General features: G+C 39.5%; 1 protein-coding gene and 1 long non-coding RNA gene across 2 annotated transcripts in view; one reads left to right on the top strand and one right to left on the bottom strand.

Moving 5' to 3' along the window:
* Positions 1-3,304: 3,304 nt before the first annotated feature.
* Positions 3,305-21,639, top strand: part of pepd (peptidase D) — a 37,375-nt gene continuing 19,040 nt past the window's right edge. Inside the window, exons 1-7 of the mRNA XM_061765495.1 lie at positions 3,305-3,398; positions 11,267-11,450; positions 11,571-11,698; positions 11,796-11,859; positions 14,394-14,441; positions 16,357-16,418; positions 16,828-16,872. Of these exons, the coding sequence (XP_061621479.1) occupies positions 3,382-3,398; positions 11,267-11,450; positions 11,571-11,698; positions 11,796-11,859; positions 14,394-14,441; positions 16,357-16,418; positions 16,828-16,872 (548 nt within the window). The 5' untranslated portion in view covers positions 3,305-3,381. The remainder of the gene's footprint in view (positions 3,399-11,266; positions 11,451-11,570; positions 11,699-11,795; positions 11,860-14,393; positions 14,442-16,356; positions 16,419-16,827; positions 16,873-21,639) is intronic.
* LOC133474139 (uncharacterized) lies at positions 12,714-15,407 on the bottom strand. The gene is made up of 2 exons (XR_009787365.1): positions 15,215-15,407; positions 12,714-12,954 (listed from the first exon to the last, which is right to left on the bottom strand). It is a non-coding gene; the product is annotated as an uncharacterized LOC133474139 (long non-coding RNA).

The raw sequence follows: 21,639 nt of genomic DNA, 5'->3' as shown, positions 1-21,639 counted from the left end.
CAGAGGCGGGGCCGGGGATTGAACGCCGGTCCTCAGAACTATGAGGCAGACGCTCAAACCAGTCGGCCACCGTGCCACTATGGGAAAGCATTAGCAAATGAATTATCTGTCTCAAAGCAGAACAAACAATCTTTCTATTGCCTTTAAATTATACAGACCAACGGCTTTTAATTCTGGCTGCGCATTACGCTCATTTACATTCATGGCAGCAAGTCATTTCATTTCTGCATGGCACATGAAAGTGCACAAAAAAAGAGCTGAAAGCATGACGGTTGTGTGACTCCATAAGGTCAGGTGTCTTCATTGCCTTATAGGTCTTTTTAATTAAAAAGTGTCATGCGTATGACAACAGGTCTGTAGCTCCCTGTGAACCAAACATATAAGATCAAGGTTGTGCAATATCTGGATTTTGAAATCTCATATATTTAATCATAATTTGTGCGTTTGAATGTGATGTAAATAGTTTTTTGCCAGCGCCACGGTGGACTACTGGTTAGAGCGTCTGCCTCACAGTTCTGAGGACCGGGGCTTAATCCCCGCCTGCGTGGGTTTTCTCCGGGCACTCCGGTTTCCTCCCACATCCCAAAAAACATGCACGGTAGGTTAATTGTCAACTCTAAATTGCCCGTAGGTGTGAATGTGAGTGCGAATGGTTGTTTGTTTTTATGGGCCCTGCGATTGGCTGGCAACCAGTTCAGGGTGTACCCCGCCTCATGCCCGATGATAGCTGGGATAGGCTCCAGTGCGCCCATGACCCTCGTGAGGAGAAGCGGCTCAGAAAATGGATGGATGGATAGTTTTTTGCCTATACAGTATGTGCTCTGCGATTGGCTGGCGATCAGTACAGGGCAAAGCTGTATATAGGAAAGCCTGGAGAGTGACATCTGACATAACATCATTATCCAATGCAATGTAGGGCAATTGACTAGATCCAAAATCTATCATCTGGAAGTGATACAGTATTTTCAACAGACATCTCACAAGAAATTCTGAGATTATTATCATGGCCAGTTAGTGAACAGTAAGAGAAATAGGCTATAATTATTAAGAAAACATTTCATTTATTATTTTGACAAAAGGGCGGCACGGTGGACGACTGGTTAGGCCGGCCTATTCTACGTACAACCCCAATTCCAATGAAGTTGGGATGTTGTGTTGAACATAAATAAAAACAGAATACAATGATTTGCAAATCATGTTCAACCTATATTTAATTTAATACATTACAAATACAATATATTTAATGTTCAAACTGATAAACTTTATTGTTTTTAGCAAATAATTAACTTTATGGCTGCAACATGTTCCAAAAAAGCTGGGACAGGGGGAAAAAAAGACTGAGAAAGTTGAGGAATGCTCATCAAACACCTGTTTGGAACATCACACAGGTGAACAGGCTAATTGGGAACAGGTGGGTGCCATGATTGGGTATAAAAGGCGCTTCCCTGAATTGCTCAGTCATTCACAAGCAAAGATGGGGCGAGGTTCACCTCTTTGTGAACAAGTGTGTGAGAAAATAGTCGAACAGTTTAAGGACAATGTTCCTCAACGTAAAATTGCAAGGAATTTAGGGATTTCATCATTTACGGTCCATAATATCATCAAAGGTTCAGAGAATCTGGAGAAACGACTGCATGTAAGCGGCAAGGCCGAAAACCAACATGGAATGCCTGTGACCTTCGATCCCCCAGGCGGCACTGCATCAAAAACCGACATCAATGCAAATCAATCAGTGCAACTTGAAACTCTACTATGGCAAAAGCAAAAGCATTTTATCAACAACACCCAGAAATGCCACCGGCTTCTCTGGGCCCGAGCTCATCTAAGATGGACTGACGTAAAGTGGAAAAGTGTTCTGTGGTTCGATGTGTCCACATTTCAAATTGTTTTGGGAAATTGTGGACTTCGTGTCCTCTGGCCCAAAGAGGAAAAGAACCATCCGGACTGTTATGGACGCAAAGTTCAAAAGCCAGCATCTGTGATGGTATGGGGCTGTATTAGTGCCAATGGCATGGGTAACTTACACATCTGTGAAGGCACCATTAATGCTGAAGGTACATACAGGTTTTGGAGAAAAATATGCTGCCATCCAAGCAACCTTTTTCATGGACGCCCCTGCTTATTTCAGCAAGACAATGCCAAACCACATTCTGCACGTGTGCGTGGCTTCGTAGTAAAAGAGTGCGGGTACTAGACTGGCCTGCTTGCAGTCCAGACCTGTCTCCCATTGAAAATGTGTGGCGCATTATGAAGCGTAAAATACGACAACTGAAGCTGAAGCTGTACATCAAGCAAGAATGGGAAATAATTCCACCTACAAAGCTTCAACAATTAGTGTCCTCAGTTCCCAAATGTTTATTGAATGTTGTTAAAAGAAAAGGTGATGTAACACAGTGGTAAACATGATCCTGTCCCAGCTTTTTTGGAACGTGTTGCAGCCATAAAATTCCAAGTTAATAATTATTTGCTAAAAACAATAAAGTTTATCAGTTTGAACATTACATATCTTGTCTTTGTAGTGTATTCAATTAAATATAGGTTGAACATGATTTGCAAATCATTGTATTCTGTTTTTATTCATGTTTAACACAACGTCCCAACTTCATTGGAATTGGGGTTGTATAAATGGCCATAACTATGGAGGAAATGGAGCTGGGGAACAACAACATGATGACCATAAATCATGTGACGTGGATTCAGACAACGACAGAGCAGTGCAGTCCCTTCAAAGAGTGTCCAGACTTTTCTTTATATGACTTTGGTTCAGGCTATACCCCGTTCCTGGTCCAAAGTCATCTGGGATAAGCTCCAGCTCACCAGCGACCCGACTGAGAATAAGTGGTATAGAAAATGTATTTATGGATGGAAGAATAAAAACAATAAATACATTTTAATCATGTAGTTTTAGTTTTTTTTAAAGATTGATGTAATGCAACACAATGTTACAGGACTCTTGATAATATAAATGTCCGGTGGGCTGGATTAAAGAACAGAGCAGTTCATATGTGGCCCACTTTGCCCACCCAGTTGTAGGGTATAAAAACAGTTTAGTAAGCATTTTTTTTCTTCTATAAAGCAGCCTGTCCTCAACAACCACCACTTTCATTGTGATATCTCATCACGCTAAACCCATATGCTATGCAATGTTACAAAATAATAACATTAATAAATAATAGTCACAAAATGAAATAATATATTATCATGAGACGCCAGACTGAAAATACAACAATACAAACAATACTTATTGTACAAATGTAAAAAATAAAAAACACCCCCTAAATCCAATTATTCTGAAGGCGGCACACTCTGACGTCACGTGGAGAGAAAAGTCACGTGACTTCCGACGGCACGTGACAGTAACGTTGAAGCAGAGACGTCAACATGGCTGCGGCACCACAGTGAGTTTATATTTGTTCCTTGCAACACCACCAACTATTATATTTTAGTCATCCTTGCTTCATGTATGTGATTTATGTTTTAAAGAAATATGTTATCGCTACGCCACGTCGACAACACCGTCGTACGTTCTCGGCGTGTCGATTCACTATAAAAAAAAAAAAACATATCAAACATTACTTTCGACAACACAGTTCAGACGTTTCAATATAATGTTCATGTAATGATTGGAGTGGAGTGTTTATGTGGTAATTTGCAAAATTATTATTTTGGAACACCATCTTTCCCCTCATTCAATAACTTGTAATTATTGTACACAGTGAATAGAAAGTGAACGCACCACTGTTAAATGACACTAACACATTTAACAGTGGTGCGTTCAAGTTCTATATCTACTGGTTTCCCTGGCAGTACAACCCCCAGAATAAAGACCCCGATAAATCATTTAAAAAGGAAATAAAATTTGACCTATAGCGTTTATACCAGCAACCATCTAATTGTCCATTTTCAAAATATATATATTGCCCACCTAATATATGTTTCGTACAAGTTAAAATTCATAAAATGCTGCATTAGATTGTTATTATTATCTTAGTCTATTTTATTACAAATAAAAATAATAGTGATATGTTCACCATTTATCACTCCCATGTATATGTAAATCCCATATTAAAATGTGTATAATAAAAATAATATATTTTTTAAAAAGATGTCTGTCATTAGTTATTGGTAAAAAAAAAAAAGATAAAATCCAATTATAACTTTTTGTCCGTGGGGGAAAAATAGAAAACATTCCTTTGGGCACACTCATTCTGTATGTGGCTGTGTTTAGTTATTATCTGATGTAAACAATGAGCGTATTGGCTTACTATTGGTAAATTGGCAAATGTTTCAGTGTTGTTGGATGACACTGAAGAAGACTACTTTAAAAGTGTTTTGTGTTAGAACATACCAAAAATGGGAATGCTCTGAATGTTGCTGCATGCCAGTTAGTTAATAGACAGATAGACTGCGACAGAAGTCATAAGAATCACATGCAACAATGTGCCAGTTTTCAATTGTTGCACATGTAACTTATAAATGGTGTTGTCAACCCCTCCTTTTTTATTTTTTTATTGTTTTACTTTATTGTCCTGTGATTGCAGCATTTCTCGCACCATCCCAAATTCCATCCATCCATCCATTTTCTTTCCCGCTTATCCTCACTAGAGTTATGCAGTCAAAATGCACATGGAACTTTGCCCTTTCAAATTGAAGCTGAGGTAGTGGAAAGTTTGGAAGGTGACAATTGAATTGCTACGTACTACGGATGTCCCGATCCAACTTTTTCACTTCTGATCTGATACAGATCTTGCAGCCTTGGGTTTTGGTCGATATCAACAATAATCATACATACTTATTTTGTAGTATGGAATGTTAGAAAAGGCTTGGTCAAGTCATATAAGAGAACGATGAGCAACAGTAGGTATGAGAAAAACTGACCCATTTAATATTAACCAATGGGTTACATAAAGTATCTTTAAAAATAAGAATGTACTACAATTGAATAACATTTTAAACAATTATATAAGAAAATCCTGAACAAATAACTCCAATGAAACCAATAACAACATTGCATTGAGAATCAGAGTCGATCAGTCGAACAGAACAAAGTTCCTAGAGGGGAGAGAGAAACAAAGACAAAAGACAAAGGACTAATTGTAAACAGGATGAGAAAAGTAAGTCATTACATTATCTACAACAATAAAACATTAAATTAAGAAAAAATAATAAATATCAAAATTGCATTTAAATTGGGAACATAACCACTGCTTAACTTAAACATAAGCACATTCTACATTTGAATAAAACCATGAAAAATAACATTAGTAAATGATAAATACAAATGATACTTTATTATAGAGCAAAATAACAATTCAAGTTCAATTGAGTTATTTTTTTTTTACCGTCAGTATATGGTGGGAACATCCTTTGCTTTCTCCACGTGCGGCAATACACTTTTGAACTTGTGCACATCTTGGCCTCTGAGTGGCAATGTGGCATGCAATGAAATACACACTTGTAACAAAGAAGTTTAGAAGAAGTCACGATTGGATATTGTTAATTGAACTCGTTTTTCACAGAGTTCGAAGAATATATGCCTGAGAATATTGTTCTATTGCCTGTTTGTATGTTTATACAGCATTTCTGTACCAATATTCAGAGGTGGGAGTAAGTCACATATGTGACATAAACAAGTCTCAAGCAAGTCCCAAGTCAAAATCAAGCAAGTCAAGTCGAATCACCACTAAATTTCAAGCAAGTCAAATCATTACTTGGGTTAAGCAAGTCTTAAGTCAAGTCATGCAATCTTGCTCAAGTCGCAACATATATTGGAGTGGTAATAAAATGTTTTTTCACTTTTTTCCCCCCATAAATCATAACACTAAAAACAAGTATTCACACCTTTATAAAAGTTAAATGAACAACAGCTGAGATTATGATTGATTGAATTTATTGCATGGAATTGTTTTAAAGTTGAATTTCCAACTCAATTTAATTGAACTTTCTTTCTGAACAAACTACTGTATTTTCTGTCACATCCAACACTAATTTGATGAATTAATAAACAATTACAAATGCCTCTTTGCTGTACCATATTTATCCCTTACTAACTATTTTAACAACTCGTGCAGTGTTTGATCATTCTCGGCTCTTAATTAATTTTTTCTATGTATATTTTGTGTGCAGCATTCTCTCATTTAACTTTTGAATGAATGAAAAATTATTAAGTTCATATTGCGTCAGCTTCTGTGTTTAGCAAGCTTTTTGATAAGAACCTTTTGAAAATGCAAATAAAAATAAATAAATAAATAACTATGTAAAACACATTTTGGGGCCATGTCTTGCAACTTTCAACATCTGCGCATTGACTGAGAATCATCAAACGGATGCCCTTTTATAGGGAAATGGGGCACAGTTTATGCAGATTGGAGTGCCACTGGCACGAGCTGTCATTTAGAATCCATCCATCCATTTTCTGAGCCGCTTCTCCTCACTAGGGTCGCGGGCACGCTGGAGCCTATCCCAGCTATCATCGGGCAGGAGGCGGGGTACACCCTTAACTGGTTGCTGTCATTTAGAATGAATTCTTATTCATTAACATGCACATGGAGGTGCAAAGAAAATTGGCCGGTATGCATGTGTCATGAATCTGATGGTGATTTTGTAGATACGCTCAACTTGTGCGCAGACTAAGAACATTTCTACGCATTTATTAATCAATGCGGCCCAATGTTTTGTGGATGTTTTCATCACATATTCTTTCATATCCCTATTCTTTAAACTCAATACTACTTTATTTCATCTATACCTAACCTGAATGTTACACTGTTGTGCAGAATTTTTATTTTTTATTTTATTTTTTAACCGAAGGCCACTGCGTTGCCAGGACGTGTAGAAAATCCTTTGGATACGACATAATCAGATTTGAAGTGGTGTGAGGAGTCGCCCCGGCTGTACAAAGATTAAGACAGAACTTTGACAAGCTTGTAACACACCGGGTCAGATAGCAAGTCTCCCGTCGCTGATAAGACAGTTTATCTGATGCTGCACGCTGGACTGTACTCAAGGTCGATCCATAAACCCTATAAACACTGTTATGAGGTCTTGAGCATGCAGTGCCAAGGCCCTCTTAAAATTGCTCCATTTCTTCATAGTTGTTATTCTTCGGCCAAATAAATCACAATTTTGAGGGCCTTTCTATACTTTCCAGGGGTCCTTCAAAGACCAACTTTTCTTTGAGATTTTTTCCAATTGCTACCAAATTTGAAGTACAAACCCCAATTCCAATAAAGTTTTGACATTGTGTAAAACATTGCGTAAATATATAACGGAATACATTCATCCATCCATTTTCTGTGCCGCTTCTCCTCACTAGGGTTGCGGGCGTGCTGGAGCCTATCCCAGCTAACTTCGGGCGAGAGGCGGGGTACACCCTGTACTGGTCGCCAGCCAATCGCAGGGCACATTTAAACAAACAACCATTCACACTCACATTCACACCTACGGGCAATTTAGAGTCTTCAATTGACCTACCATGCATGTTTTTGGGATGTGGGAGGAAACCGGAGTAACCGGAGAAAACTCACGCAGACACGGGGAGAACATGCAAGCACCACACTGGTGGAGCCGGGATTTGAACCCCGGTCCTCAGAACTGTGAGGCAGATGTGCTAACCAGTCACCCACCATGAAATGGAATACAATGAATTGCAAATTATTTTCAAACTATATTCCATTGAATACACCACCAAGGCAAGATATTTAATGTTCAAACTGATAAAACATGACTGTTTTTTTTGCAAATATTCACTCATTTTGAGTTCGATGCCTGCAACATGTTCCAAAAAATCTGGGACAGGCATGCTTACCACTGTGTTACATCACCTTTCCGTTTAACAACACTAATTCTTGAAGCTTCATAGGGTCCACATCCGTCCTCTTTGTGAAGCTAACTGGCTGTCTGTTAGCATGCACCTGGTCGCCATTTTGAGACATCGGTAGAGTGGTTTCAATCCCCGACTGTTCATTTATCTCCACATACACTTGAAGGCATTGGATTTTTGTTTCCAGGACCATCTTCTGAGCAGTTTGTTGATAGTCTTCAGTGGAAAAGGGAGACATCTTGTTGCTGGTCTTGTTGCTAATAGCAGGCTTGTGCTTTTTAGCAGGCCATGCTCACGTATCAAAAAATATTGGAATAAGGCAACGACTGAATGTATCTACAAAAGGTGCAGTCCCACAGGTTTAAAAATATTCAGGAGTTGCTGCTTGTAATTTCTTTGGAAGAAGAAAAACATGCTTACCAGCAAGAATAATATAAACAGAGGCGAAGCAAGCAGAGCGAGCAAAAAAACATCTGGACTGTACGAGAACAGGAGTGATCAAATTATCTTGAAAATATGGAACGTTTTGTCTCAAATATACAATTTCATTTCATTCTCATAAAAAAAATTTTTTGATTCTAGTAGCAGATCAGATCTTGATCAAATGTTGTACGTAATGGAGGTTCCACCCTGAACAGATCCAGAGTTGCCTCATACCGCCATGAATATATTGATGCAATAACACCGAACCTGACTGACTGGCTTTCCTTAAATAGTGTCCGATCCACTCATAGACAGCGTGCCTAAATTAGTTGCAGGGTACATTGTTCAGACAAGACAAATAAACGTCTCTGTGAAAGAGATGCCTCCCTTTTCCCATGGGGGAAAAAAAGAGTGTCGTAACTAGGCTTTACACAATCAGGAGTTTTGGGGCCGATCAGCAAGTTTAAAAAAACGATAACCGATCACTGATCCGATCACAAGATGGAACAATGTGTCCATTTATATGACTTGTTAATTTATTGTATGTACTTATGTACTGTATAATGAGTACTGTATCCATCCATCCATCCATCCATTTTCTGTATCGCTTATACTAATAGGGTCGCGGGCGTGGTGGAGCCCATCCCAGCTCAAAATTATTTTCTAGCATTTTAGACAAAAGTTAAAACATCAATGACCTCTAGGGGGCATTCAAGGATTGGCCACTGACATAAGTTTAGGTCAGATCAACATTACAACTTGACATAAATAATGGTTGCTAACTTACTGTAATTAAATTACTTTATTGCAATTAAATTACTTCAATAAATACTGTTTATGACATGCTTACTCAAACTTTTTCACTGTCCCGGCTATATGGACGGGTGTTGTCCAGAGTTTGCGTCCGTTTGGCTTTTCCTTTATTTATTTATTTATTTATTTTCACGCTGTGTTGCTTGAACGCGGCACGCGTGTACATTCTTTAGGTGCCCGATCAAATTTGTGTTGAAGCATTTAGATGACGTTCCCCACAACGTACTTCAGTTGTGCACAGACTGCAAATAACTTACGTATTGTTTGTCTGAGATGCCGCAAAATAGGCCCACACCGATGACGTATTTTTTAACCGACATGATTGAAAAAAACTTTATTGGCCATCAGATAGTTACAGTACTGCGCCACAAGACACGTGACAAGGCTAAAATTAAACTAGTTTTTGGATTCATACGCAACGGCGACGCGGCGTTAAATGTCTTGTGCTGAGCCGTTCGATGACGTCATTGATCGGATCGGCGAATTATGACATGAAAGCCAATCAGCATAAAATGCTAATTATCGGCCGATACCGATCACACCGATCTGATCGGCGTAAAGTCTAGTCGTAACTGCTAATATCTCATGTCAAAAATGCTATTCTTTACACACAGAGATGAGAGTTAATAGTTAAGCCCATTTGAACTCCATTTCTCACAAAAACAGCAGCACTCACTGTATAGATACAAGTAAAGAGTCCCTCAGATTAATATAAGTGTGAAGTCTTGGTACAAAAAAAAACAGGGTCGAGACAAAGCAACCCATACGAACTGACTTGAAAGAGAAATAAATGGCTTAATTAATAAACAAAGTGGTGACCAAAATAAACATTGGCATGTTCTTATAGCCATGCAGTCTGTGCAAACCTGAATACATAGTGCATTGCTATAAGAGCTCATAATCACTGCAACACTTAGTATGCTTGATCTGTGTGTAGCCTACTCTCAAACTGATGCGTCGTACTGTGTGAAATTGAGTGAAAAAATGTGTGGCTTCTATTTGAGGAAAATACCGTATGCGAAAACTTAAGCTATTTGCGTACTCTGGTCGGCCATTATTGTTTCAGTTGAGACGCATTGAACAACATTGTTCAAGATGACCATTTTCAACATTTTATATGAAAACCCGTGATTCACCCATACCATACTATACCATACTATAAGTCTGTTGTCGTAAAAATGCTCCAATACTACGCACTGATACTACATCACCAACCTGACATAAACAGTATACTGTACCTTGCGGGTAGGAGTCATGTCAGCCGTGTGGAGATACTTTAAGGAAATGGATGACAACTCTTTGAGGTGACTACAAATTATACTCTGCAAAATGGAGGATAAATTCTGCTCGGGCAGTGACTGTGGCGGCCGCTTTTTGGCAAGCACCGAGTTTTGTGAGCTCTGTCGCCCACTCGATTTCGCCCAGCTCTGCTGTAGCCGGGCAGGCAGCATGCTGCTGTGCGGCACAGCGCATAAAGAGAAGTAAGCGATAGCGTGATAAAGTATCACGACCGTTGCCCTGCCACAGTGTGTTCTTGTGTGTTCTCAAGAAGCAGCCTGGTATTTCTTTTGGCATATGGCATTATTTTGTAGTTAACACACAAGAGGTAACATGGCATCCATATTCCTACGTGTTTATGTCCACTAGACCAGACTCTACTTTCTTCTTCATCTCATAGTTCTTCTCTGTCTCTTATCTGCCGTACAGTATGTACTCCTTTTACATAGTGCCCTCTAGACTTCTGATCCAGACACCACATAACTGAAATGCCTTGTGTTCCAAGCTACATTTAAGTACAATGTAATGTATGGCAAGACTGTTAGAAGAGCATGCAGTTGGATATTAAAATGTCAGTAATTTATTACTCTAAAACGTCTTATATTTGAGTGAAGTTTTTGAACAATACTGTATTTGATTTAAAATGAAACCTTTTCATCACAATTGCAAGACATAATGGCAAGTTGGCAACATTATCAAGTGTCTGTACTCGGTATCAGCAAGTACTCAAATGTAAATGCTTGAACTCGTACCTGGTCTGAAAAAAGTAGCATTGGTGCATCCCTAATTGAAACGGTGAAAAATCAACTTTGAGAGCGGATTTAGCATTTTTAGCCTTCCAAAAAACTATTGTCCTGTAAGCGAACTGCAAAAATCTGTTACGTTTTTATCCGATTTCAGCACCCCTTTATTCCACTCTTGTGCTTTCAGACCAGTCTACTGGCTGGGTAACGAGACCCTTCGAGTGTCCGCTGAGCTTTTCGCAGAGAACCGTCGGCGTCTGTGTGGTGGGCTGAGGGCCAAAGATGGCATGGAGACCTGCTCAGTGGCGGTGCTGCAGGGCGGCGAGCAGCAGCAGCGCCACTGCACCGACACGGACCTCCTCTTCAGGCAGGTCGGTGGTTGTTACGCAGAGCTGTATCATTTCAAATGGTCTTGAAAATATTGGCGACTTTTAAGATGCTAATGTAGGACGTGGTTGAATTGTTTCCCTCTTTACACTTTCTCACTATAGGAGTCTTTCTTCCATTGGGCCTTTGGGGTGACTGAGGCTGACTGCTATGGAGCGATTGAAGTGGACACGGGGAAATCCATCCTCTTTGTTCCGAAACTACCTAAAATCTACGCCACTTGGATGGGAGAGTAAGTCTTTGTGTTTTCTGGGAGGTGGTGTGTTTGGAATAACATAAATGTTGTGTGCTTTTTAATAAAAGTTGCATCTGTTGTGTTGTGTTGACAGGATCTATTCCAAAGACCACTTCAGGAAGAAGTATGCTGTGGATGAGGTGCACTATACCTGTGATGTAAGTCTACCTTTTTACCTGTCTCTTAACTGAACTTTGTTGTTCCGCCAACCACTACTACTGCTTCGAATACTAATACAGTAATGATAATAGAAAAGACTATAAAAATATCTATTTCTGTTGATTTATGGCAATATTTGAGCGCTATACAATTGTAATGATGATGGAACTTTTTTTTAATAAAGGGCCAATGAAAGTGTAATTTATCAACTTTAGCACTAGGTAGCACAACTGCACATCAACATCATATTACTACCATTCTCAGGACTTTGATGTCATTTTGTCTGGAACTATTTTTGGGTTATACATAAATGTGCATGGAAGAATATAGTTAATAAGTGGGTGCAGTTGTGCTACCTACTGCTAAAGTTGGTAAATTACCCTTTCATTGGCCCTTTATTAAAAAAAAAAAAGTTCCATCATCATTACAATTGTATAGCGCTCAAGTATTGCCATAAATCAACAGAAATAGATATTTTTTATATTATTTTCTCTTATCATTACTGTATATGTTAATAGAAAATAATATAAAAATATCTATTGTTGTCAATTAACCTACCATGCATGTTTTTTTTGGGATGTGGGAGGAAACCGGAGTGCCCGGAGAAAACCCACGCAGGCACGGCAAACATGCAAACTCCACACAGGCGGAGCTGGGGATTGAACCCCGGTCCTCAGAACTGTGAGGCAGACGCTCTAACCAGTCAGGCCACCGTGCCGCCTGCACGTTTATGTATAACCCAAAAATAGTTACAGACAAACATTTACACAATTACATCAAAGTCCTGAGAATGGTAGTAATATGATGTTGATGTTGCCAAAAACCTATATATACAAACACACACGTGCGCGCACACATATATATATTTTTAATAAAGTCGCCGCTCAATTTACACCCAGACCTTTCTCAGTTCCATTAAGAGCGAAGGTTTTCTTGCAGCTTCCCTGAGGCGTGCAATTCCCGCCTGGGGGTAGGCTTTCCACGTCAATTCACCGCCGCTTCCTCTGCAAAAGTCACAGTCGGAGCCTTCAAAACACTAAAATGCCATAATAGCTCCGTTCGCCCGCGTTAAGTGTCGCCAGCTGGGACTTGCGCTGAAAGCACAATAGGAAACCACACTGTCAATATTGTGATCTCCTTAAGTGCAGCGTGCTGTTTTTTTTTTTATTTAACTTTTTTTTTTTCCATCCACCCAAGCGAGTTGCTTGCAGTCCCCTGCGCACATCAAAATGTTTCGCCTGGCTCGACTTGACGAGCGTTTTGCTCCAGACGGTTGCGCTACCTCTTCTCACCAAGGTGTAAAACACATTTTTAAAGCCTTCAAAAATATCTTGTTGATTGACATTTTTATGCCTTTGCGGGGCAAGTAGATGTGTACTTCTTAGATGCAGTAGATGGCTGTCACTTAATGCGTACAGTATATATATTAAATTTAACACAGAGCGGTAAATGATGTTTTGACTTCTTTTTTTTTTATATAGTAATCCTGACTGTCCTTTTTTTTCTGGCTGACTATTTAACATATTTAACTTTATTATTCATATAGAATATATTTTGTCTATGAAGTTTAGAACAAAATAGTATTTTGGTAGCACCAAAAAGAAAAAATACGACGAGAAATTAATTTAAGAATTGAATCAAAAGACTAATGAGAATAAAGTCATATTGTAAGGAAAAAGTCATAATTTTTAGAATTAACTCGGAAGAAGTTGTGATTATCAGTATAAGATTGAACTATCCAACCCAATGAAGTCTGAGTATTAAAAGAAAAAAGAAATGCTTTTACTATAATAAAGTTGTATTTTTATGAGAATATAATTAAAATTTTTGAGGGGGGAAAAAAAGTATAATGATAAAAGTTGTCAGAATAAAGTGGAAATAATAACCAGATTAATTCATCATTTTGCAAGAATAAAATCTTTCATTTTGCGAGGCGAAAAAAGTAGAAATTTTACAAAAAATAAAATATTAATTTTACAAAAGGCCGAAATTTTAAATGAAAAATGTTCACAAGAAACGTCATATTCATAAGAATTAACCTGAGGCCAATGAAAGCAAAATATTAAATGAAAACGGACTAAAACTCAAATTCTGTTAGTACTTTATATAGAGAGAGTTTGAAATAACCAGCAGTAAGATTTTGTTGATTTTAACAATAAAACACCATTTTCACTCTGTAATGGCATTTGAAAAATATCTGTTTCAGTAGTCAGTTCTAGTATTTGTTCACTTGTGGAGTATTGTGTCGACCACGGCTGCGAATCGAGACTACCTTCACCGGTGCTAATGTATGTAAAACTAAAACTATGTGATAGTTGGAACGCTCCCCAGGTGGACACACATGTCAGCAAAATGTCACCTGACATTTGAGGCTGCTGGATGAGCAATAAAGTCATTTGAGGTTCCCTGTCACAACTGTGCTGCGGAGCCATGGCGACACCTGGCAGCCAGAGTGCCACACTGCAGCGTGTGTGCGCGTGTGTACACAGAAGCGCATATTTGTCGTCAATGTTTTTATTTGTTTGCCTTGCAGATTGCTGAAGTCCTGGGCAACCTGAAACCAGCCGTCCTCCTCACACTGGTATGCTGCTTTCTTTCTTCCTATGCTATCTTCATTTAAAAAAAAAAAATAAAAAAAGCGCAGGGCAACGTAAACGTGAGTTAAAATGGATGGCAGACACCAGTCAATATGGCTGGAGACAGCGTCATTGGAATCTTGATGATGATAATGACAAATGAAATAATCTTATTATATTGGTATTAGGCTTTACACGATCAGGATTTTTGGGGCCGATCAGTGAGTTTAAAAAAACGATCACCGATCCAATCACAGGATGGAGGAATGTGTCTATTTAAATGACCTGTTCATTTACTGTATATACTTGTGTATTTAATTGCAAAAAAAATTATATTTACAATAAATGTAAATAACCTCCTCTATTTATGCCAGTGAGGCATAGTGACAGAGAGAACAAATGATAAATGGTCTTCCATTAGATGGCAGGACGTACACACAATAATTAATCTATCCACTTTTTGTGACATTTTTGTTTGAGAGAATTTTCAATTGTAAAATACCATAAAGGTTGGAAACCACTGCTCTAGTCAGATCGTGTATTCTAATCAGTCAGGTCAAACCAACATTACATTACAGAAATAATGAGTGCTAATTTACTGTAATTAAATTATTTTTAATTAAATTACTTCACCCACACCAAAACTTTAGATCATGATTCGACAGAACGGCGGCATGTTTACGTACAACCGTTTGTGCTAGCAGTACCTTGCTAGGCTACATAACGTTTTTTGTCGCCTGCTTGCGAGCCGTATCGTATTAAAAGTACGTGAACATACCTCAAGCAAGCCTTTTCCCCATTTTGTTCTTACAAACACACGGCGTGATCCATTATTGTTGTCGCCGCCATGGTAACGAGTGTATCTGGTCGCGTTTGCGTTGACACGATGAAATATACTGTGTACGATGGCGACGCGGAGTAAGTGTCTTTTGCGGAGCCGATCAATGACGTCATTGATCGGATCGGCGAATTCTGACATTAAAGCCGATCAGCATTAAATGCTAATTATCGCCCGATGCCGTTAAGGCTGACAAAATCGGTGTAAAGTTTAATTGGTAGATTTGTGAATTTACAGTAAAGTGAAAAAAAACAACTATATATTAATATATTATTTTGAAAAATAACACATTTAAAAAAATATATATATACATATGAATATATGTATATATTTGTGTGTGTGTGTGTGTGTGTGTGTATATATATATATATATATATATTTTTTTATTTATTTATTTATTTATTTATTTTATTTATTATTTATTTATTTATTTTTTGCAATTTTAGGAGAGTAAAAATGCAATTTAAAGTTATTTTTTATATTACAGGAAAAAAGCGATGATTGTGAGAATAAAGCATAAATGTGAGACTATAGGTGTACTATTATGAGGAATGATATTACTTTTTACTCGAATAAAGCTGGAATTTTAAAATAATAAAACTGCAATTTTATGAGAAAAAAGTTAAATGTGATTATAAATTTTGAGAATATAGTTTAAATATTAAGAATGTTTTTGTCATAATATGCTACATTCTATTACAATTTTACAACATCGTACTATTCAACTATAACAATAATTTTTCTTCACTGACTGACTAGCTGGGAGAAATAACACAACTTCCCACTACATGGTGTTGCTTTTATGGATGCCAGGATGATATATGATAAGAATCTTTATATTTCCATTATTTATAAGGCTAATTAGTTAGCAATTATACGGTTGTGATCCAAAATATGAACCTTTTACTTTTGTTGATGCACAGAAACTTGGACTGGATCAGTAAAAGTCCAATTTAATCAATCTCAACTATACATTGCCGTGTGGATGCATTTAACATTTGTCATTTGTGTGTGTGTGTGTGTGTGTGTGTGTGTGCGTGTGTGTGTGTGTGCTTGCATGCGCGTGCATGTGTTCATTGTAGCGTGGACAGAACACAGACAGTGGGAGCGTCAGCCGTGAAGCCTCCTTTGAAGGAATTAGCCAGTAGGTTTCCCTTTAATTACACTTTGCTTTATGCGTTCTCATGCGCGCTGATCTTTGGTGTTTTTAAAAAATACTCCATACGTTCACGCTCACCCGCCCATCCTCTTCCCCACCTGGCGCGGATTGACAGTGGCTGGCTATTGCGGCGGGCCCCGCTGGATGGGGGGGGCTCTTGCTCTTCTGGGGATGGGTGGCGGTAGCGGGGTGCACTGGGCGGTGGTGATCAGCGTGGAGGCATGACCAAGCAGCCAAACAGGACAGGTCAAGAACAATAATAAAAGTAAATAAATAAAATATTTATCAGGAACTTATATCTTAAGATTTTTTTTTTCCTTTTAAGAAATGATATGTAATGTGGAAGTCTGGTATTGTCAAACTGAGCTACTTTTCTTTCTTTGTTTTGGTTTAGATTCAAAGTGAACAACACGTTGTTGCACCCAGTCATCGTGGAATGGTAAGATGTCACATGCATGGGATTTAGCTACAACAAAATTCTAAGCAACCTTAAGCAGTGTTTGGAAAGTTCTTTTTATGCAAATTAGTTCCAAGTTCAGTTCACCATTCCAAAAATGAACTAGTTCAGTTCATAGTTCATAATTTAAAATTCTGATCTAAGGTCACCATTCAAAAAATGAACTAGTTCATAGTTCTTTTTTTCCCCCAACATGATGCTGACGGGCTAGTTCACTCAAAATACTGGCATTTCATTTCCTCATTATTGCCATCCATTCAGGCCACACTAGTGGCCAGCTGCAACGTACAGTCCCAAAAACATAAGAGCAAACTTGTTGCTTGAATAGTCTTTTTTAAAATGAGGAAATCAAACAAAAACAGGACTTTTCTCCTTAGTGCGTAACAAAAACACGCAGCACACACTGGATCAATGGTGAAAGGACAATGATAATTGCATTTCTCGCAGCTCAGGCTGACTATATTAACAAAACATCTTATCCTTATAATCAAAAACATAATAATTATTTCATATAACAGTGTGATCATACAGTGTTTTAATGCAGCCCTATGGGGGGCACAAGCCAGTGCAAACTGTAGGCAGGTCGCAATTCCGGATAAATGCAGGCTTAAAACTTTGCCAAAGAATTCCATACTGGATTGGTCGTGGCCTGGGTTAACAACGTCCGCCACTGGCGCCGTTAACCTACAGAGTACAGGTGGAAATTCAGCTACTGTGGGTCGAAGACGAAGGAGAGGTGGAAAGTGGGTTCTTAGGCAGAAAGAGAAGAGGAAAGCACAGAAACTAGAACTGAATGTGGGGACTTTGAATGTTGAGACTATGACAGGAAAAGATTGGGAGTTGGTCGACATGATGAGGAGAAACGTTGATATAGGCAGTAAGGCAGTAAGGCTAGAAGTTTAGGGGCAGGGTTTAAATTATTTTACCATGGTGTAGATGGGAAGAGAAATGGAGTCGGGGTTATTTTAAAAGAAGAGTTGGCAAAGAATGTCTTGGAGGTGAAAAGAGTATCAGATCGAGTGATGAGGCTGAAACTTGAAATTGAGGGTGTTATGTGTAATGTGATTAGTGGCTATGCCCCATAGGTAGGATGTGACCTCGAGGTGAAAGAGAAATTCTGGAAGGAGCTAGACGAAGTAGTTCTGAGCATCCCAGACAAGAGAGAGAGTTGTAATTGGTGCAGATTGTAATGGACATATGGTGAAGGTAATAGGGGTGATGAAGAAGTGATGGGTAAGTACGGCATCCAGGAAAGGAACTTGGAGGGACAGATGGTGGTAGACTTTGCAACAAGGATGCAAATGGCTGTAGTGAAAACTTTTTTCCAGAAAAGGCGCGAACATAGGGTGACTTATGAGAGCGGAGGTAGAAGCACGCAGGTGGATGACATCTTGTGCAGACGAGGTAATCTGAAGGAGGTTACCGACTGTAAGGTAGTGGTAGGGCAGAGTGTGGTTAGACAGCATAGGATGGTGGTGTGTAAGATGACTCTGGTGGTGAGGAGGAAGGTTAGGAAGACAAAGGCAGAGAAGAGAACCATGTGGTGGAAGCTGAGACAGGACGAGTGTTGTGCAGCTTTTCGGGACGAGGTGAGACAGGCTCTTGGTGGTTGGGAGGAGCTTCCAGAAGACTGGACCACTGCAGCCAAGGTGATCAGAGTGGCAGGCAGGAGAGTACTTGGTGTATCTTCTGGCAGGAAAGGAGAGAAGGAGACTTGGTGATGGAACCTCACGGTACAGGAAATCATACAAGGAAAAAGGTTAGCTAAGAAGAAGTGGGACACTGAGAGGACCGAGGAGAGGCAACACAGGGCAAAGGTAGAGGTGGCAAAGGCCAAACAAGAGGCATATGATGACATGTATGGCAGGTTGGACACTAAAGAAGGAGAAAATGATCTATACAGGCTGGCCAGACAGAGGGATAGAGATGGGAAGGATGTGCAGCAGGTTAGGGTGATTAAGGATAGAGATGGAACTATGTTGACTGGTGCCAGCAGTGTGCTAGCTAGATGGAAAGAATACTTCGAGGAGTTGATGAATGAGGAAAATGAGAGAGAAGGGAGGGTAGAAGAGGCAAGTGTGGTGGAAGTGGCAATGATTAGTAAGGGGGAAGTTAGAAAGGCATTAAAGAGGATGAAAAATGGAAAGGCAGTTGGTCCTGATGACATTCCTGTGGAGGTATGGAAGCATCTAGGAGAGGTGGCTGTGGAGTTTTTTGACCAGCTTGTTCAATAGAATTCTTGTGTGTGAGAAGATGCCTGAGGAATGGAGAAAAAGTGTGCTGGTGCCCATTTTTAAGAACAAAGGTGATGTGCAGAGCTGTGGGAACTATAGAGGAATAAAGTTGATGAGCCACACAATGAAGTTGTGGGAAAGAGTAGTGGAGGCTAGACTCAGGACAGAAGTGAGTATTTGCGAGCAACAGTATGGTTTAATGCCGAGAAAGAGTACCACAGATGCATTATTTGCCTTGAGGATGTTGATGGAAAAGTACAGAGAAGGTCAGAAGGAGCTACATTGTGTCTGTAGATCTAGAGAAAGCCTATGACAGAGTACCCAGAGAGGAACTGTGGTACTGCATGCGGAAGTCTGGAGTGGCAGAGAAGTATGTTAGAATAATACAGGACATGTACGAGGGCAGCATGTGTGACAGACGAATTTAAGGTGGAGGTGGGACTGCATCAGGGATCAGCCCTGAGCCCCTTCCTTTTTGCAGTGGTGATGGATAGGCTGACAGATGAGGTTAGACTGGAATCCCCGTGGACCATGATGTTTGCAGATGACATTGTGATCTGCAGTGAAAGCAGGGAGCAGCTGGAGGAACAGTTCGAAAGATGGAGGCATGCACTGGAAAGAAGAGGAATGAAGATTAGCCGAAGTAAGACAGAATATATGTGCATGAATGAGAGGGGTGGTGGGGGAAGAGTGAGGCTACAGGGAGAAGAGATAGCAAGGGTGGAGGACTTTAAATACTTGGGGTCAACCGTCCAGAGCAATGGTGAGTGTGGTCAGGAAGTGAAGAAACGGGTCCAAGCAGGTTGGAACGGGTGGAGGAAGGTGTCAGGTGTGTTATGTGACAGAAGAGTCTCTGCTAGGATGAAGGGCAAAGTTTATAAAACAGTGGTGAGGCCAGCCATGATGTACGGATTAGAGACAGTGGCACTGAAGAGACAACAGGAAGCAAAGCTAGAGGTGGCGGGAATGAAGATGTTGAGGTTCGCTCTCGGAGTGACCAGGTTGGATAAAATTAGAAATGAGCTCATCAGAGGGACAGCCAAGTTTTGATGTTTTGGAGACAAAGTTAGAGAGAGCACACTTCGATGGTTTGGACACGTCCAGAGGAGAAATAGTGAATATATTGGTAGAAGGATGATGAGGATGGAGCTGCCAGGCAAGAGAACTAGAGGAAGACCAAAGAGAAGGTTGATGGATGTCGTGAGGGAAGACATGATGGCAGTTGGTGTTCGAGAGGAGGATGCAGGAGATAGGCTTACATGCTGTTCCAAGCTCTCAAAATTTAACTTCTCTCGCAAAGCTGTGAGCTGGATTGAATCATATCTGCATGACCGAACACAATCTGTATCAGTTAACAACTGCAGATCAGAGTCTCTTAGGCTAACCTCTGGAGTCCCTCAGGGATCAATATTGGGCCCCCTTTTATTTAGTCTTTATATCAACGATTTGCCCACTGTTTGCTCTGAAGCAGAGTGCGTAATGTATGCAGACGACACAGTTTTCTTTGTTCATGGTCGCTCCAAAGATACTGTTGCTGCTAAACTCACTAATACAATGTCCTGTGTCACAACTTGGTTGCAGGAGTGCTGTCTACAGCTAAACGTTTCTAAAACTGTAGGCATGTATTTCACTAAAACAAATAGAGTATCACCTGACCCCGACATACTTGTTAATGGAGAAAAAATGCAAATTGTCAGCCAATACAAATATCTTGGGTTAATAATAGATTCACAGCTTTCCTTTAAAGCCCATATTGACAAATTGTGTAAAAATATCAAATTAAACCTCGCAAATTTTCGTGCAATTCGGAATGAAATGTCAACTGAAGCTGCAAAAATTTACCTGCATTCGATGATTCTTAGTCACTTTAACTATTGCATAACCAGTTGGTCCCAGGCTGGTCAGAATGCAAAAAAACCATTGGAAGTTTTGTACAAACAAGTAATTAAAGTGATGGATAAAAAACCAAGGCACTATCATCACTGTGCAATTTTTAAAAAATACAGTCTTTTAAACTGGGACCGTCTTCACATATTTGCAGATTTAAATTTGATTTATAAAGTACTGCATGATTTGGCCCCAGCTCCTCTGGCTGAGTTCATCAGCCAAAGAAACAGCTCTGAGCGTGTCACTCGAGGCTCTGTCAGAGGTGACTGTCTCATTCCTCTGCGCAGGAGCACTTTCAGTAAGTCAGCCTGGTCAGTGAGGAGCGCTGGTGAGTGGAACTCAGTACCTAAGGAGGTTAAACTGCTTACAACATACAAGGCCTTCACAAAAAAAATGAAAATGTGGCTAGTTAACACCTATAGCTGCCAACACTAAAAGACAAGTATGTTATGTTGTCTTTTTGTTATGATAAAAACAAATATGGTTTTATTCTCTCTTAATAGTATAGTTTGATTATGTATCCTGTATTATATTGTCTTGTAGATGTATTTTACTGCTTTTTTACATCATGGCCAGGGGACTACAGATGAAAACTAGCCTTCTGGCTAATTCTGGCTTTTTTAACCAT

The sequence above is a fragment of the Phyllopteryx taeniolatus genome, chromosome 2 (assembly GCF_024500385.1).
Source record: "Phyllopteryx taeniolatus isolate TA_2022b chromosome 2, UOR_Ptae_1.2, whole genome shotgun sequence".
NCBI lineage: Eukaryota > Metazoa > Chordata > Actinopteri > Syngnathiformes > Syngnathidae > Phyllopteryx > Phyllopteryx taeniolatus.
This window is presented reverse-complemented; position numbering and strand designations above follow the sequence as displayed.